At 34.2% G+C, this 12,901-nt stretch overlaps 2 protein-coding genes across 2 annotated transcripts; one reads left to right on the forward strand and one right to left on the reverse strand.

Annotated features, from left to right (window-relative positions):
• Nucleotides 1-5,751: 5,751 nt before the first annotated feature.
• On the forward strand, nt 5,752-6,441 carry LOC122293574 (ethylene-responsive transcription factor 13-like). Its single transcript, XM_043102123.1, has one exon. It carries the CDS (start codon nt 5,752-5,754, stop codon nt 6,439-6,441), a length of 690 nt encoding a protein of 229 aa, XP_042958057.1.
• A 282-nt stretch (nt 6,442-6,723) lies between these two features.
• LOC122293230 (disease resistance protein RPV1-like) lies at nt 6,724-12,695 on the reverse strand. The gene is made up of 5 exons (XM_043101750.1): nt 11,629-12,695; nt 9,364-10,465; nt 8,732-9,007; nt 7,716-8,621; nt 6,724-7,639 (listed from the first exon to the last, which is right to left on the reverse strand). The coding sequence occupies exons 1-5, from the start codon at nt 12,132-12,134 to the stop codon at nt 6,947-6,949; spliced, it is 3,483 nt and encodes a 1,160-aa protein (XP_042957684.1). The 5' UTR covers nt 12,135-12,695; the 3' UTR covers nt 6,724-6,946.
• Nucleotides 12,696-12,901: the final 206 nt, after the last annotated feature.

The following is a 12,901-nucleotide window of genomic DNA, read 5'->3' on the forward strand; positions in this document are numbered from 1 at the left end:
CCGTTAAAACAAGATTTTCCGTTTCATACACACTTTTTATATATAGAAGATATATTATATATATTTTTAAATATTTTTATTTTTTCTTATTAAATATGTAATATATAAATGATGAGTAAAAAAATTTAATTAATTTAAAAAAAATAATAAAATAATAAAAATAAATATGATATATGGTGCTCGAGAATGATTATTATAACTTTTTAAACTTTTAAGACTAAAATTTCAAAAAAATTTTTGCTTTTGAAATCAGAGAAGCATGGAGCGGGAACTCACGAGGGAGAAGAAACGTTCAACGAATCAGAGATGGCTAGAGGCTAGAGCCGAAAATCACGATGGCGGCCATGGCCAATAGCGGCGAAAAATTTGTAAAGGTGCGAGGCTGACAGGAGTAAAATGGCCTGGTAAAATTCACCAGTATTTGTCGTATTGAGAAGTCTAGCTTGATCATAATATTCTTTTAATTTCGTTTTGAATATTAATGAAATTGCAAAGAGCGATAGGACATAGATGAGCCATCCAATAATTTTGAGAAATGATAGAACAAGAATGGTAACCCCAATATAAAATGTCGTATTTGTGACGAATGTGCCACAGCAACTTTAGTTGTTACCATATACTTGGGATTAATGAGCCAACCAACGAAGAAAGAAGCAAATGCAAAAATAACATTGCCGTGTTCAGAAAATGGAAGCCTGTGGGAAAAGCCTTTAATTAAGGATTTTCCATCTACAGTGGATGCATTTGATTAAAACCACATGTATATATAGCCTTGTTCTGGCTTGTAGAACGGGGGACTAGGTTCAGTGAGGGGAACACCCTGAACAGTAGTTTATGGTATTTTTGCTGAAGATAAAAGCTTATATGCTGTCTATAGTTGACTGTTAGAATGTACCACTAAGTAATTTTTTTATTTTTTTTTAACTTAGCGATTAAAGAAATAATTTTAAGTATATTGATGTATTTTTTTATTTTTTAAAAATATTTAAATATATTAAAAAAATATAAAAATAATAAAAAATAATAAAAAACTATAAAAACAATTAATGTTACAAACAAACGGTGCTACTTAGACGACAGAGTAGCATCGGGAAAAGCTTGTATGCTACTTATGTTTGACTGCGCTAGTTGACTGTTGGTGAAAATTTTTATTTTTTATTATATAATAATTAAGGAAATGATTTAAGTTTATTAGTGTATTTTTTATTTTTTAAAAATATTTAAATATATTAAAAAATATGAAAAAAAAAAAAATGCCTTGGCGTGTCACGCGGTAAACGCTGGCCAGCACATAGCCCAGCTCGCACCGCTCTTCGTGGAATGTTACTACTTTGTCTTTGCCTATCGTTAATAGCCACGTAGGACGATGGTTCACACTTCAAATCGCGATCGACGAAAACTTCAAATCACGATCGACACAAATATGGTGACGCTATGTTCAACGCTTGGTGCCACGTTTGCCAAGGCAATAATTGATGTCATAAAATGATACCAAGTCAAAAAAATGATGTCATAAAATGGTCCGTGGTGCCAACGCAATAAATTATGATTTAAAAGCACTCGTAATTTTATTTAATTTGTTTGATTATCTTATAATAAAAATAATTTTATAATTTAAATTTAAAAATAATCATGTATAATAAATTATTTATAATAAAAATATTTATTTATGAGAAGAATAGATTTATTTTAATAATAAATAATTGATAAAATATAAATAATTTTTATATAATAAAAACACGTTAAATCAAATCAATTTATAAAATTTATAATTGATAAAATATAAATAATTTTTATATAATAAAAACACGTTAAATCAAATCAATTTATAAAATTTCTCTTAACTACAACGCAATGGTACTTCGGAAATTCAGAATCGAGCAGCATCAAGATGACCGATGCTTTCCTGCCCTACACGTGTAAGACGAACCCGAAACATATCATGTCAGTCGTTGATCACTTTATTGGCAAATGCGCTAGTGTCTTAAGAGAGAAGAAAGCATAAAGAAAACTTCAATCTTTACCCAGCTGTTGATATTTTTTCTCGAAATATTTGATTAAAGAAGAAAAAAAAAAAGACTATAAATATTGAGCATCGGTTTGGTATTCAAATTCTGTAGAATTATATAGAATAAGAGAAATACTTTATATCTAAAAAGATTACATAAAAATAAATATATAAATTGATATAATATATCAGATTATAAAATTATTTTATTATAAAATAAATATAACAAATTCTATAAAACCACATCATTTTAAATATTTATTTTTGTGTATATAGAAATTCTCAAATAATATGAATAAAAATGTAGAATTTTGATTATATGGTGATGCCCTCGTGAAGGTATTTGAACAACAAATTGGTGATGCGAGAAAGGGAATTTCAAGTGTGTTCATTGTGTACAAATAATTCCTATTTATAGATCATGAGATATTGGTTAGCAAATGACACAGTTTAATTCTAATATTCTTGTGTTATTAGAATTAAAAGATCTAGATATAATATCATACTATTTAATGAGTATTTAGTATTGTTAACAAACTAATGCAGACAATAATAAATATTAAAATATATTTATAAGTCAATTTATTAACATATCAAAATACAACCTATTAAAAAGACAATTTGTTAAAACATTGTATCAAAATACATTTTGTGGGGACATAAATGAACATCTAGGAGGATAGCATTATCAAATTAGTTGATACGTTACGTAGAATTATACGAGTGGTTTCGTTCACACGTGCCCATGTCAGCGAGGAGGCTATCAAGATTCAAAGCTCGATATTGCAATACTCGAATCCTTATTGGCTGATTGACTCTATTTAGATCTGAGAAACTATCTTTTTGGGATTAAACAATGTTACGTATAGTCGTAGAATACACAAATATCATATAATAGCTTTGAAAAAAAGTTAGGTACACTGTTAAAAAAATTAATTTCTTTTTATATAAGTTCCGTATTTATTTATTTTTTTCAAAATGATTAGTCGGTGCATGCGTACTCACGACTGTAATTATCATTTATATTACAGAATAACATACTTTTCTTTGGTCTTTGATCTGTGTATTTAGTAGGTTGAGTTTGGACTTATGCTAGCCTATTTCTTGCTTGCATTTTATTAACTTGTAAATTATCAAATAGTGCCTTGACTTAAATTTCTTAGCGTTCGTTAGAGTCAAGAGTTGTTTGTATTTTTAAAATTATAAAATAAGTAGGTATAGAATTTCTTGGATCAGGACATCTGTAATCTATCCTGTGTTGCATGTCTTAAACAGAACAATTGAGTGCGGTACTCTGCTGTCCTTGGTGCGTTTTGTGAAAGCGTGGGCTCATTAATTCAATAAGAAGCTTAACTAACTCTATCTCTGTTTTTCCTATTTTTGATGAGTTACTTCTGGGCTCAGCTTTGTTTGAAAAACCCCCCCGACTAAATTCTATCATTGCAAAGTGGTGGAATCATCTTCTAAAATTCATCAGCAAGGCGAAAAGAGGGACGAAACCGTGATTTACAAATGCACATGGGGGTAAAATGGGAAGAATAATGTCATACCAAAAAACACTATTGCTTTTCACATTGGGACTATTATATTTAAGAAGATATATATCAATGATAAATACACCTCCAACTACACGTGTGACCCGTAAAAAAGAAGATGGCGGCACAATGTACCTAGAGGATCTTCAATGCCTAAGTCAGAAAAGTGATGACGAATTGTATTTATGAATGAATTTTATGTGTTATCTTTAAATGTTATTTATAAGCACATGAATTCGGTGATGAATATTAGGAACATACTAACTGCCAGAGTTGATCCTTTATTACTTTAGAAAAATTTTCTTGCAAGCAGAGTTCGTGCACCAATTCGTGCACCGATATTGATATGTAAGTCATATGTTAAACGAAACGATGTAAATTGAAGACGAAAATAATTTTTATGAGATAGAAGATTTTCTTCTTCTCTTAAATTTTTTTTTATATATTTTTTAAAATAAAACAAATCATCGGTGCGCGAATTAGTATACGAACTTGTTTGTACCTAGCAAAACTCATAGTATATTATTATTAATATTGATAATCCGTAAAATTAAAAAAAATATACTGAAACCAAAAAAGTAAAAGTTGTGGTTTCGGTAGTGAATCGGTCTTGTATTGGTTCTTAAATTTTCAAAATTGATGTATATTAATTCAATTCTAAAAAATATACAATATTTAAAAATAGCAAAACTGTAACTAGGACATTTCCGCCACTGCTTATATATATAACACAAATAATTTGTTCTATATATGGCAAGCGGATTGAAATTTCCGCCACTACTTAATTTAAAGTTTATATATACCAATATAAAAATTTTATATGCAGTTACTTTTATGTATTTTTTATATACTTAATTAATGTGATTAGCTACAATATTTTTTTATATAAAATAACTGTTTTAGCCAATCACATCAATGAAGTGCATAAAGAATACGCAAAAATGATTGTATATAACAGAACTATTTTAAATATTGTAACTAGCAAAAATACGTAACTACATTTTTACTATTTTTAATTGTGATTAAATATAATTGATCATGATTAAAAATATATTACATGTCAAAATACATGAAATGAAAAATATATTAAAAATATTTTTTAACATGTCAAAATACATGAAATGAAAAAGAGTATTCCTAAAACAAAAACTCAAATAATTTCCTGATCAATTCAATTTCAGTTTGGAATATTGTTAGAGGTATTGCAAATAAAAGTAGACTTCTCCATTTAAAACATTTTCAAAGTGTAAAAATTACCTTTCATTGCCTTATTACCTTTCATTGCCTTCAAAAAAAAAAAAAAAAAGAAGCTAACTCCCACCTGTCGAGAGCTGTGTTTTTCCCGTTTCTTCTCAAATAAAGAGCATGGTGGTAAATTTTGGATATTCTGGCTTACCTTGTTTTTTGTTTTTTGACCAAAATTTCTCAAAATCTAATTCAAATACTTCAAGAGAATTTTGGTGTTGAAGTGTGAGCGAGTTAGGTGTATTAGTAGACTTTTCCGTCTCCATCATGGACGTTGACTGTTTAAATCGAGCCACTTAAATCTTAGACTCTCGTGTAATTGTTAAAATTTGTTGAGAAATAATTCTTTCAGTCGTCGTGAATATGAGCGTGCGGTGCAATCATTTAAAATAAATAAATAAATATAAAATTTATATAAAAAAATTAATTTTTTAATAATAAATTCTATTATTTTTTAAAATGACTGCACAATCTTTACACATTTTATAATTAGAAGTAGCATTATTTAAATTTATTCTATTTTCTACTTGTGATCACCAATCTTAAAATATCTATTTTAGCACGACAAGTTCCATTACGTGACATATGGACAAAGTGCCTTAGAACTTAAGCCAGTTTCCCTTATTGATCATTGATGGTCAACATTGCAAAAAGGAAGTGCAATGACAGGGCAACATGTTCACTGCGGAAACTATTTGTTACCTTCTTATCCGTAAGCACTGCATGTCATATAACTTTGTAAATTAGCATTAACGAATAGGGCTGTGCAAATTTCCGAGATTTCCGACTCCGTTCCGAATTCCGCTCCGAATTTGACTCCGACGGAATCGGAGTTCTCGGAATTCGGAGTCGGAGTCGGAGTCCGGAGGCCTTGTTGACTCCGAATTCCGACTCCGAACTCCGACTATTTATACCTTATATATTATATATTGTATTATGAATATTACGTAGTCAGGTAGCTCAATGGTTGAGGCTCGGTTTTGTTTCTCCGGATCCTGTGTTCGAATCCCCTCATGCACCATTACACATTTTGCAACTATTTTTTTTAGGAAAACCTTAAACGACGCCGTTTTTGGATCCAAATCGGCAATCCCAAACACCAGCCGGCAGCCGGATGCATCATCGCTCTCCTCCGTAGAGCAAAATGCGAGTCTCGAAGCCACAAAGCACTACAGAGGGGTTCGACGAAGGCCTTGGGGAAAGTACCCGGCGGAGATCCGAGACCCTAACCGGCGCAGATCTCGTGTATGGCTCGGGACCTTCGACATAGCTATAGAAGCGATCCTCAACTTCCCACTCGAGGTCGGGAACTCGGATACAACCCCGGAGTCTGGCGAGAGAAAACGACGTCGTGAGGAGGAGGAAGTGAAGGTAGCGGTCGTCAAGATTCAAGAAGGAGAGGTCGACGGAATCGAAGGATACGACCGGTACTTCTTCCACGGATGTCCCATTTCCGATTGGAAGCCATCCGAATTCCGATCGGAGTTCCTAACTCCGAACTCCGATCGGAGTCGAACTCCGACTCCTCGTCGGAGTCGGAGTCGGAGTGAACTTCCGGTTCCGACTCCAGTCGGAGGTCGGAAATGGCAATTCCGACTCCGTCGGAGTCGGAGCCCAGGAATAACGAAGGACTGTAAAATTTTTTTACCATAATATTTATTTGAGTCTCTACACATGATTTTGTAAATACCCAAAAATAGTATTTGTAGAAAATGAAAATTCATCACATCTTATTTTCTTTTCAAATATATTTAAATATAAATACTTTTAAATTTTAAACCCTTAATTTTTTTATATAATTATTTTAACTTTATCATATTTTAAATAAAATATAAAATATAAAATACAATTTAACATTTTTAAATTTTTAATCAAAAATAATATTAAAAAATTATATTACAAACTTAAAAATCATTTAAAATGTATCACATCAGTAGCTATGACCAGAAATGTCAATCTAGGATGACAGCTAGCATTACTCTGTTCGAGAGGTTTGTAACCCTCGGCTTGCCGATGGGATCACTTACATTTGTCATATCGAACCACGGATACCTCACCATCTGTGGTGGTATCATGTTAAGGGACTTTACCATCTATAGCAACAAGGCCTTCAAAGACCACACCATCCATAGCAGCAATATCAGCTTCAAAGACCTCATCAATGCGTAGCAACATGGCCTTCAAAGACCACACCATTTGTAGCAGCATCAGCTTCAAAGATCTCATCATTTGTACTAATATCATTTTCACAAACCTTACTATCAATGGAAAAACCTGATTCAGAGACCTCATCAACTACAAAGGCATCATCCTCAGATACCCTATCAGTAACAGTATCAGAACAGATATATTGGATATCACTCGCATTTTTGTCCATTATGTTTGGGGCATCAACCAAGACATGAACTCCACACTTCTTCACCTCAGCCAATGCCCCTAAATCAAAGGAAAACTCGATTTCGTCTCCACTTACTAGCTCCATTATTTTGTAAGAATTACCAAGGATCACAAACTTGTTTCTTAAAATAGACCATCGGAATAGGAACAAATTAGCTGAATGGTTCACATGCAAGATACTTGGTGCAGCTGGAAGAATAATCTGTTGGTAGCCTTTGGTTTTATTGTGAACAGCCATCTTGATTTGAGACCATTCGATACCGGTATCTAACCGGAACATTTCTGTGCATGTATAAACAGCACAAATATATAATATACGAAAATCACCCTCTGAAAGCGAAGGTACATGAAAGGATATGGAAGGTCCCATTTCCTGATTGCTGAACCAATTTGGAATATCACTAGTAGGGAAGATAATCATACGGTAACAAGGAGTATAGTTGGTCCGCGTAGACTGTATCAAACAAAAGAAAAAGGGTTCAGATAATTGTTGAGAGAGAGAGAGAGAGAGAGAGAGAGAGAGAGAGAACCTGAAGAACACTCTTGCTAAAATCATATGACAGATTGTTGCACCCAACCAAATCAACTTGTATGTTAGATTCCAAGTTTAAGCCTTGAATATCAACCAGGTTGGAGCAGTCACCAAGGTAAAGTGCAGCTAACTCAGAACTCGAGGAAAATGAGAGTGTTTCCAATGATGAGCAGCAAAATGCTGTTAGGGTCTCTATATTTGCAGGGAGTCCCGAAATCGAGTAAAGAGACTTGCACTGATCTAAATACAGATTTTGTAATTTAGAAAGGCCACTGATGCCATCTGGTAGGATACGAAAATTGTTTTCTGATAAATCCAAGCGTTGGAGGGAAGGGAATCCCCCAAGATCAAGGGGAATCTTATCTTCCGACAAATTACAGTCCCTAAGAACCAGTTTTCCCAAAGTGTCAAACCCAGGAACAGAAGCTTGTAGCAAAGTTCTGGGATTCCAATTTCTTGGTGATAACAATGATGAGAAACGTGACAGCCAAGATCCTGAGAATTGTTCTTTGCATTCGGATAAGGATAAGCCTTTCCAATTCATCAAAAAACTCAAGGACGATGGGAGTTGCTTAATGGCAGTTCCTCCTATAAACAGCTCTTTTAAAGCCAACATATCCCCCAAATTCTCTGGCAACTTTTCAAGCTCTAAGCAACCAGACAAGTTAAGAGTTTCAAGAGATTCTAATTTAGAGATGCTTTTTGGGAGATTCCTAAGGTTCTTGCATCCTTTTAAATTCAACAAAACAAGCCCTTCAAGATATCTTACAGAATCATGAAGCTCAACCAAGCTTATGCAACCTTCCAGTATTAGCATCTGTAGATGTGGGACTTGTGAGAAGCAAGGTGATTTGCAGAGATTTTTGGAATAGCTGAGATTAAGGACTTTCAACTTGTTGAATATCTGCATTATGTATATAACAACTGAGATTTTTGGAATAGCGAAGACTTTTGGTGTGTGTGAATGATTACTAACATCAAAAGAGGAATAAAAGGTACAGTAAAATTCGTTACCATGTTCTCCTTCCAGACTTCTATAAAATTACTATGCTGCAAATCAAGCACAACAAGGTTCTCAAGATGAAATTTTGGAGGTAGAATTTTTAATGGGCACTTATGCCAACATAGCCATCTTAGCTCTTTGGAAAGAAGCTCGAAGCGTCCTGTGAGATTTACATTATTGATCTGGAGCAACCTCAAATTCTTCATCTTTGCAAATGCATCGGTTTTTAGATGTATCTCCTTAGGTGCAGGTGGATTTAGCATGAGACCCTCCACTACATGAGATTCCTAGCAAAATATGAAGTTGGATTAGGAATGTATACCTCATCTTTCGTAAGGCTGGAACAAACTTGAATTGTAGGCCTAGCTTTTCTGCTCATAACTACACAGACAAAGAATTGAGAGATTTAGATATGAATAGAATTGCTTAAAACGTGATTGAATACTTCTCAATATTGTCAGATGAACTTTCAACTAACTGATCTAGAGAAGTTTGGATTGGATTGAACTACATATGGTTAAAATATGTTCACACAATGATGCATGAAAATCGACAAGATAGAACTCTTATGCAAGCCAAGAGATCATTTATATCGTGTGGATATATACGTGCACATGGTTATGCATAAATGTGAATGTCTTACCATATGTTCACTGTTTAGTACATTGAACACGTCCTCATGAAACCACAACCTACTACGTCTTCCTAGATCTTTACATGAACTTTCGCGAACAATTTCCCTCCCTATATCTCGAATCAAATCATGCATCCTCAGCTTATTATGGCAATCTATTGTCACAACAGACCTCCGGGCAAGATTACTAATACCAATATCAGGGAAAAAACCACACCCATCGAGAATTTTGGCAACATATTTTGCGTCCATCCCTATAAAGAAGCACGCAATATCAAGGAATATGTCCATTGTTGTCTCATCTAATGAATCAAAGCTTACTCGAAGTATTTTTTGAATGTGATGGTCAGGCATTTTTTGTAATTTTTCCACTGTGCTTTTCCATTCGGTAATGCTTCTTCCCAAGAGAAAAGAACCCAAAACTTCAAGAGCTAATGGATGCCCTCCAGTATACTTCACTACACTAATCGAAAGCTCCTGGTAATCTTCCATTGGATGGGGCATCTTGAAGGCATGCCAGCTAAAAAGTTCAAGAGAGTCCGTACAAGCCAATTCTTCCACTTTATATTTTTTATAGTTTCCTAATTGCTTCAGCAAATGCTCATCTTTAGTCGTTGCAATGATTCTACTTCCAGCACCAAACCAGTCACTGTTTCCGGCTAATGCGCTTAGTTGATCAACGTGATCCACGTCATCAAGAACAACAAGAACTTTTTTCCTAGCAAGGAGTTTCTTAATCAAATAGATTCCGCTATCAACATTTTCAAATGGAAAATCTCTGTTTTTCAAGATATCAAAGAGAAGAATTTTTTGTAACTTGAATAAACCATCAGACTGTCTTGAAGTTTCTTTAATGTTTAAGAGAAAACTACTTCCTTCAAATCCATCACTTATTTGGTTATAAACAGCTTTTGCTATGACTGTTTTACCTATTCCACTCATCCCATGGACACTAACAATGCGAACATCATTTGTTTCCAGATTTAATAAGGCTTTCATCTCCATAATTCGAAAATCTATTCCTACTGGGTGTTTGGCCACATTCAAGCGATTAGGGTGTAATTGATGCAAGATTTCTCTGGTGATCTTCTCGATGAACTTTGCTTCAAACCTGCACATTACAACTCAAATGGAAAATAAAACAGCAAGTCATTCCAAGCAATTAAGTTATCATAGTTATTAAGAATATAATTTACATTTATTTCTGTCAAGGTTCTTGTCATACGTCACACATGGCAGACTGATCAAACTCATCACACTTACTAAGATTTGTAGCATGTAAAGTTTACAATTGGAGATACACATACATGCACGCTATGCCTATGTATGGGATTCAGCAAACCACGAGTCTTTCCCGGTGATTATAAAGAAAAAGGAGAATTAAAGGAAATAAAACTTTAGGGACTTGATAGTGCTTTCTTTCTTCTGTTTGCATGTTGTTTAGTTGAAAAATAATGAATTTCAGTTAGATGGTGAAAAACAAAGAAAGAAAAAGGTAGAGATACCTCAGGCTTAGGAATAGAAAATATCTTTGGTTGAATGGTCTCTACGTTCTGAAATGTCAAAAACAAGTCTTTTGAAGCACCATTCATTAACATTAATAACATTTGTGCGTGTGTATTATCTATATATGTGTGCATATATATATATATATATAAAATCTATGTACATGTGCGTGTATATATATATATATATAAGAATATTGCAGAACTCTTGGATTATAAGGTATGTGCCCAAACACCATTTCAGTAGTGGATCCAAGAATATTATCCTCTCGGGATGGATTAATGGATCACAAAAGAAAAGATTCAAAAAAAAAAAAAAAAAAAAAAAATCCACAATACCAATCCCGCTTGCTTGCTTGCTGCTTGGATGAGCAAAAAAGGACCAGTCAAAGAATAGTGAAAAGGGTTAACATATTATGTGATCCAGTGGAGAGACTTGATATGATTTGTTTTTTCTTTTAAACAACTAGTCATGAGTTTTTGTAGAGATACTATTTCTTTTCTTACCTAATCTTTAGTTTGCTGCCAATGGATAGATCAATTACAACTGTTACCACATGCTCTATAGCAATTCCCCACAGACAGATTAAAAAAAAAGGATAATATTTTCTACTTAGGGTTTAAGGATTCAGAAGAAAGTAATGGTTAAGAAGTTGCCAAGATTCAGGGACAGTTTTTCCAAGTAAATCAACTTTATTCCATATTCCAAGCAAATCTAGATTAATTTTGAATGCGTATAGGATTTAGATTAAAAACAATAGTATAATACCCGTTGGAAACACTCTCAAGATCCCAGCCCGAACAGTTTGCAGCTTCGGTAAGAGCTGCTCTCCACCTTTTTACCCTCATCAGGTCCTCCTGAAACCGCTCCGCATGCCGCGCAAATGATTCGGTAAAAGTTCCAGTCTGGTTTCGAACATCCGAAGGGCTCACATGATAAAATACAGGAAAAAGAGTATGGCTTTTAGTATTCTTGCAATGCACAATTTCCACAAGCTCGTCAAGACACCACTTGGAAGAAGCATAGCCTTGGGAAAAGACAACAATGGAAATCCTTGATCCACGGATCGCATTGAGTAGTTCGGTAGAGATATTTTTCCCTCTTCGAAGAGCGTCATCATCTCGGAAGGTATGAATCCCGACTCTCACCAAAGCGGAGTAGAGGTGATCGATGAAATTCTTACGAGTGTCTTCACCTCTAAAACTAAGGAAGATGTCATAATTCCACTGATTTGAACCGTGTTCCAAAGATGATGGAAGGGTTGGAGTAACCATGTGAATGGAGGTGTTTCTTGGGATTGAGATTGATTGGACTGGAAAAGAGACAAAACTTGTGAGTTAAAAAACGGGATAAAGAGGAGTTTCCAGGATCAGAGAAAGAGAGAACGAAGAGCTCAGAGAGAGAGAGAGAGAGAGAGAGAGAGAGAGGATGTCTGCAATCTTTTGAGTATTGAAGCCTGCGCGTTGACAACTACCTAGTGGTGCTCGGTCAATGGCAGCACTGAGCGAGGAGGGCATGGTACATCGATCCTAGCCGTCCATTTTTGTCAACGAAGTGGCTGCCATGGCAGCTTACCTTCCCCAACAGAGACAGCTTTGTTATATATATTAAAAAATGCAAATTGCGTTATCATGTGTAGTTTTGGTTTTCTCGCTTTCACACACATTCATACCCGCCCAGTGTTTGTCTATACTCCAAAGTTAAGGAAGGATTTTGAAGCCATCTAAATTACGTGCTTTTGGATGCAGATGGAGGAGATTTTTGAATCCACCTTCCAAGGCATCGATCGATGGCCTCTGACTTCCGAGCACATCAACAGCTTCAAATTCCCCTCTAAATGCGCAGAGGAGATTTTTTAATCCACGTACCGAAGCTTTCTTTTCGGGTGGGTATCAGGAAGGGAGCTCTACTATACCGCCGGGCGTGCCGCTTAGACCAAATTTTTTTTTCATTTATTTTTTCATATTTTTTTAAATATTTTTAAAAATTTTAAAAATAGATTAATATATTAAAAATTATTTTTTTAATTATTAAATAAAAA

Source organism: Carya illinoinensis, chromosome 14, assembly GCF_018687715.1.
Source record: "Carya illinoinensis cultivar Pawnee chromosome 14, C.illinoinensisPawnee_v1, whole genome shotgun sequence".
Classification (NCBI taxonomy): Eukaryota; Viridiplantae; Streptophyta; class Magnoliopsida; order Fagales; family Juglandaceae; genus Carya; species Carya illinoinensis.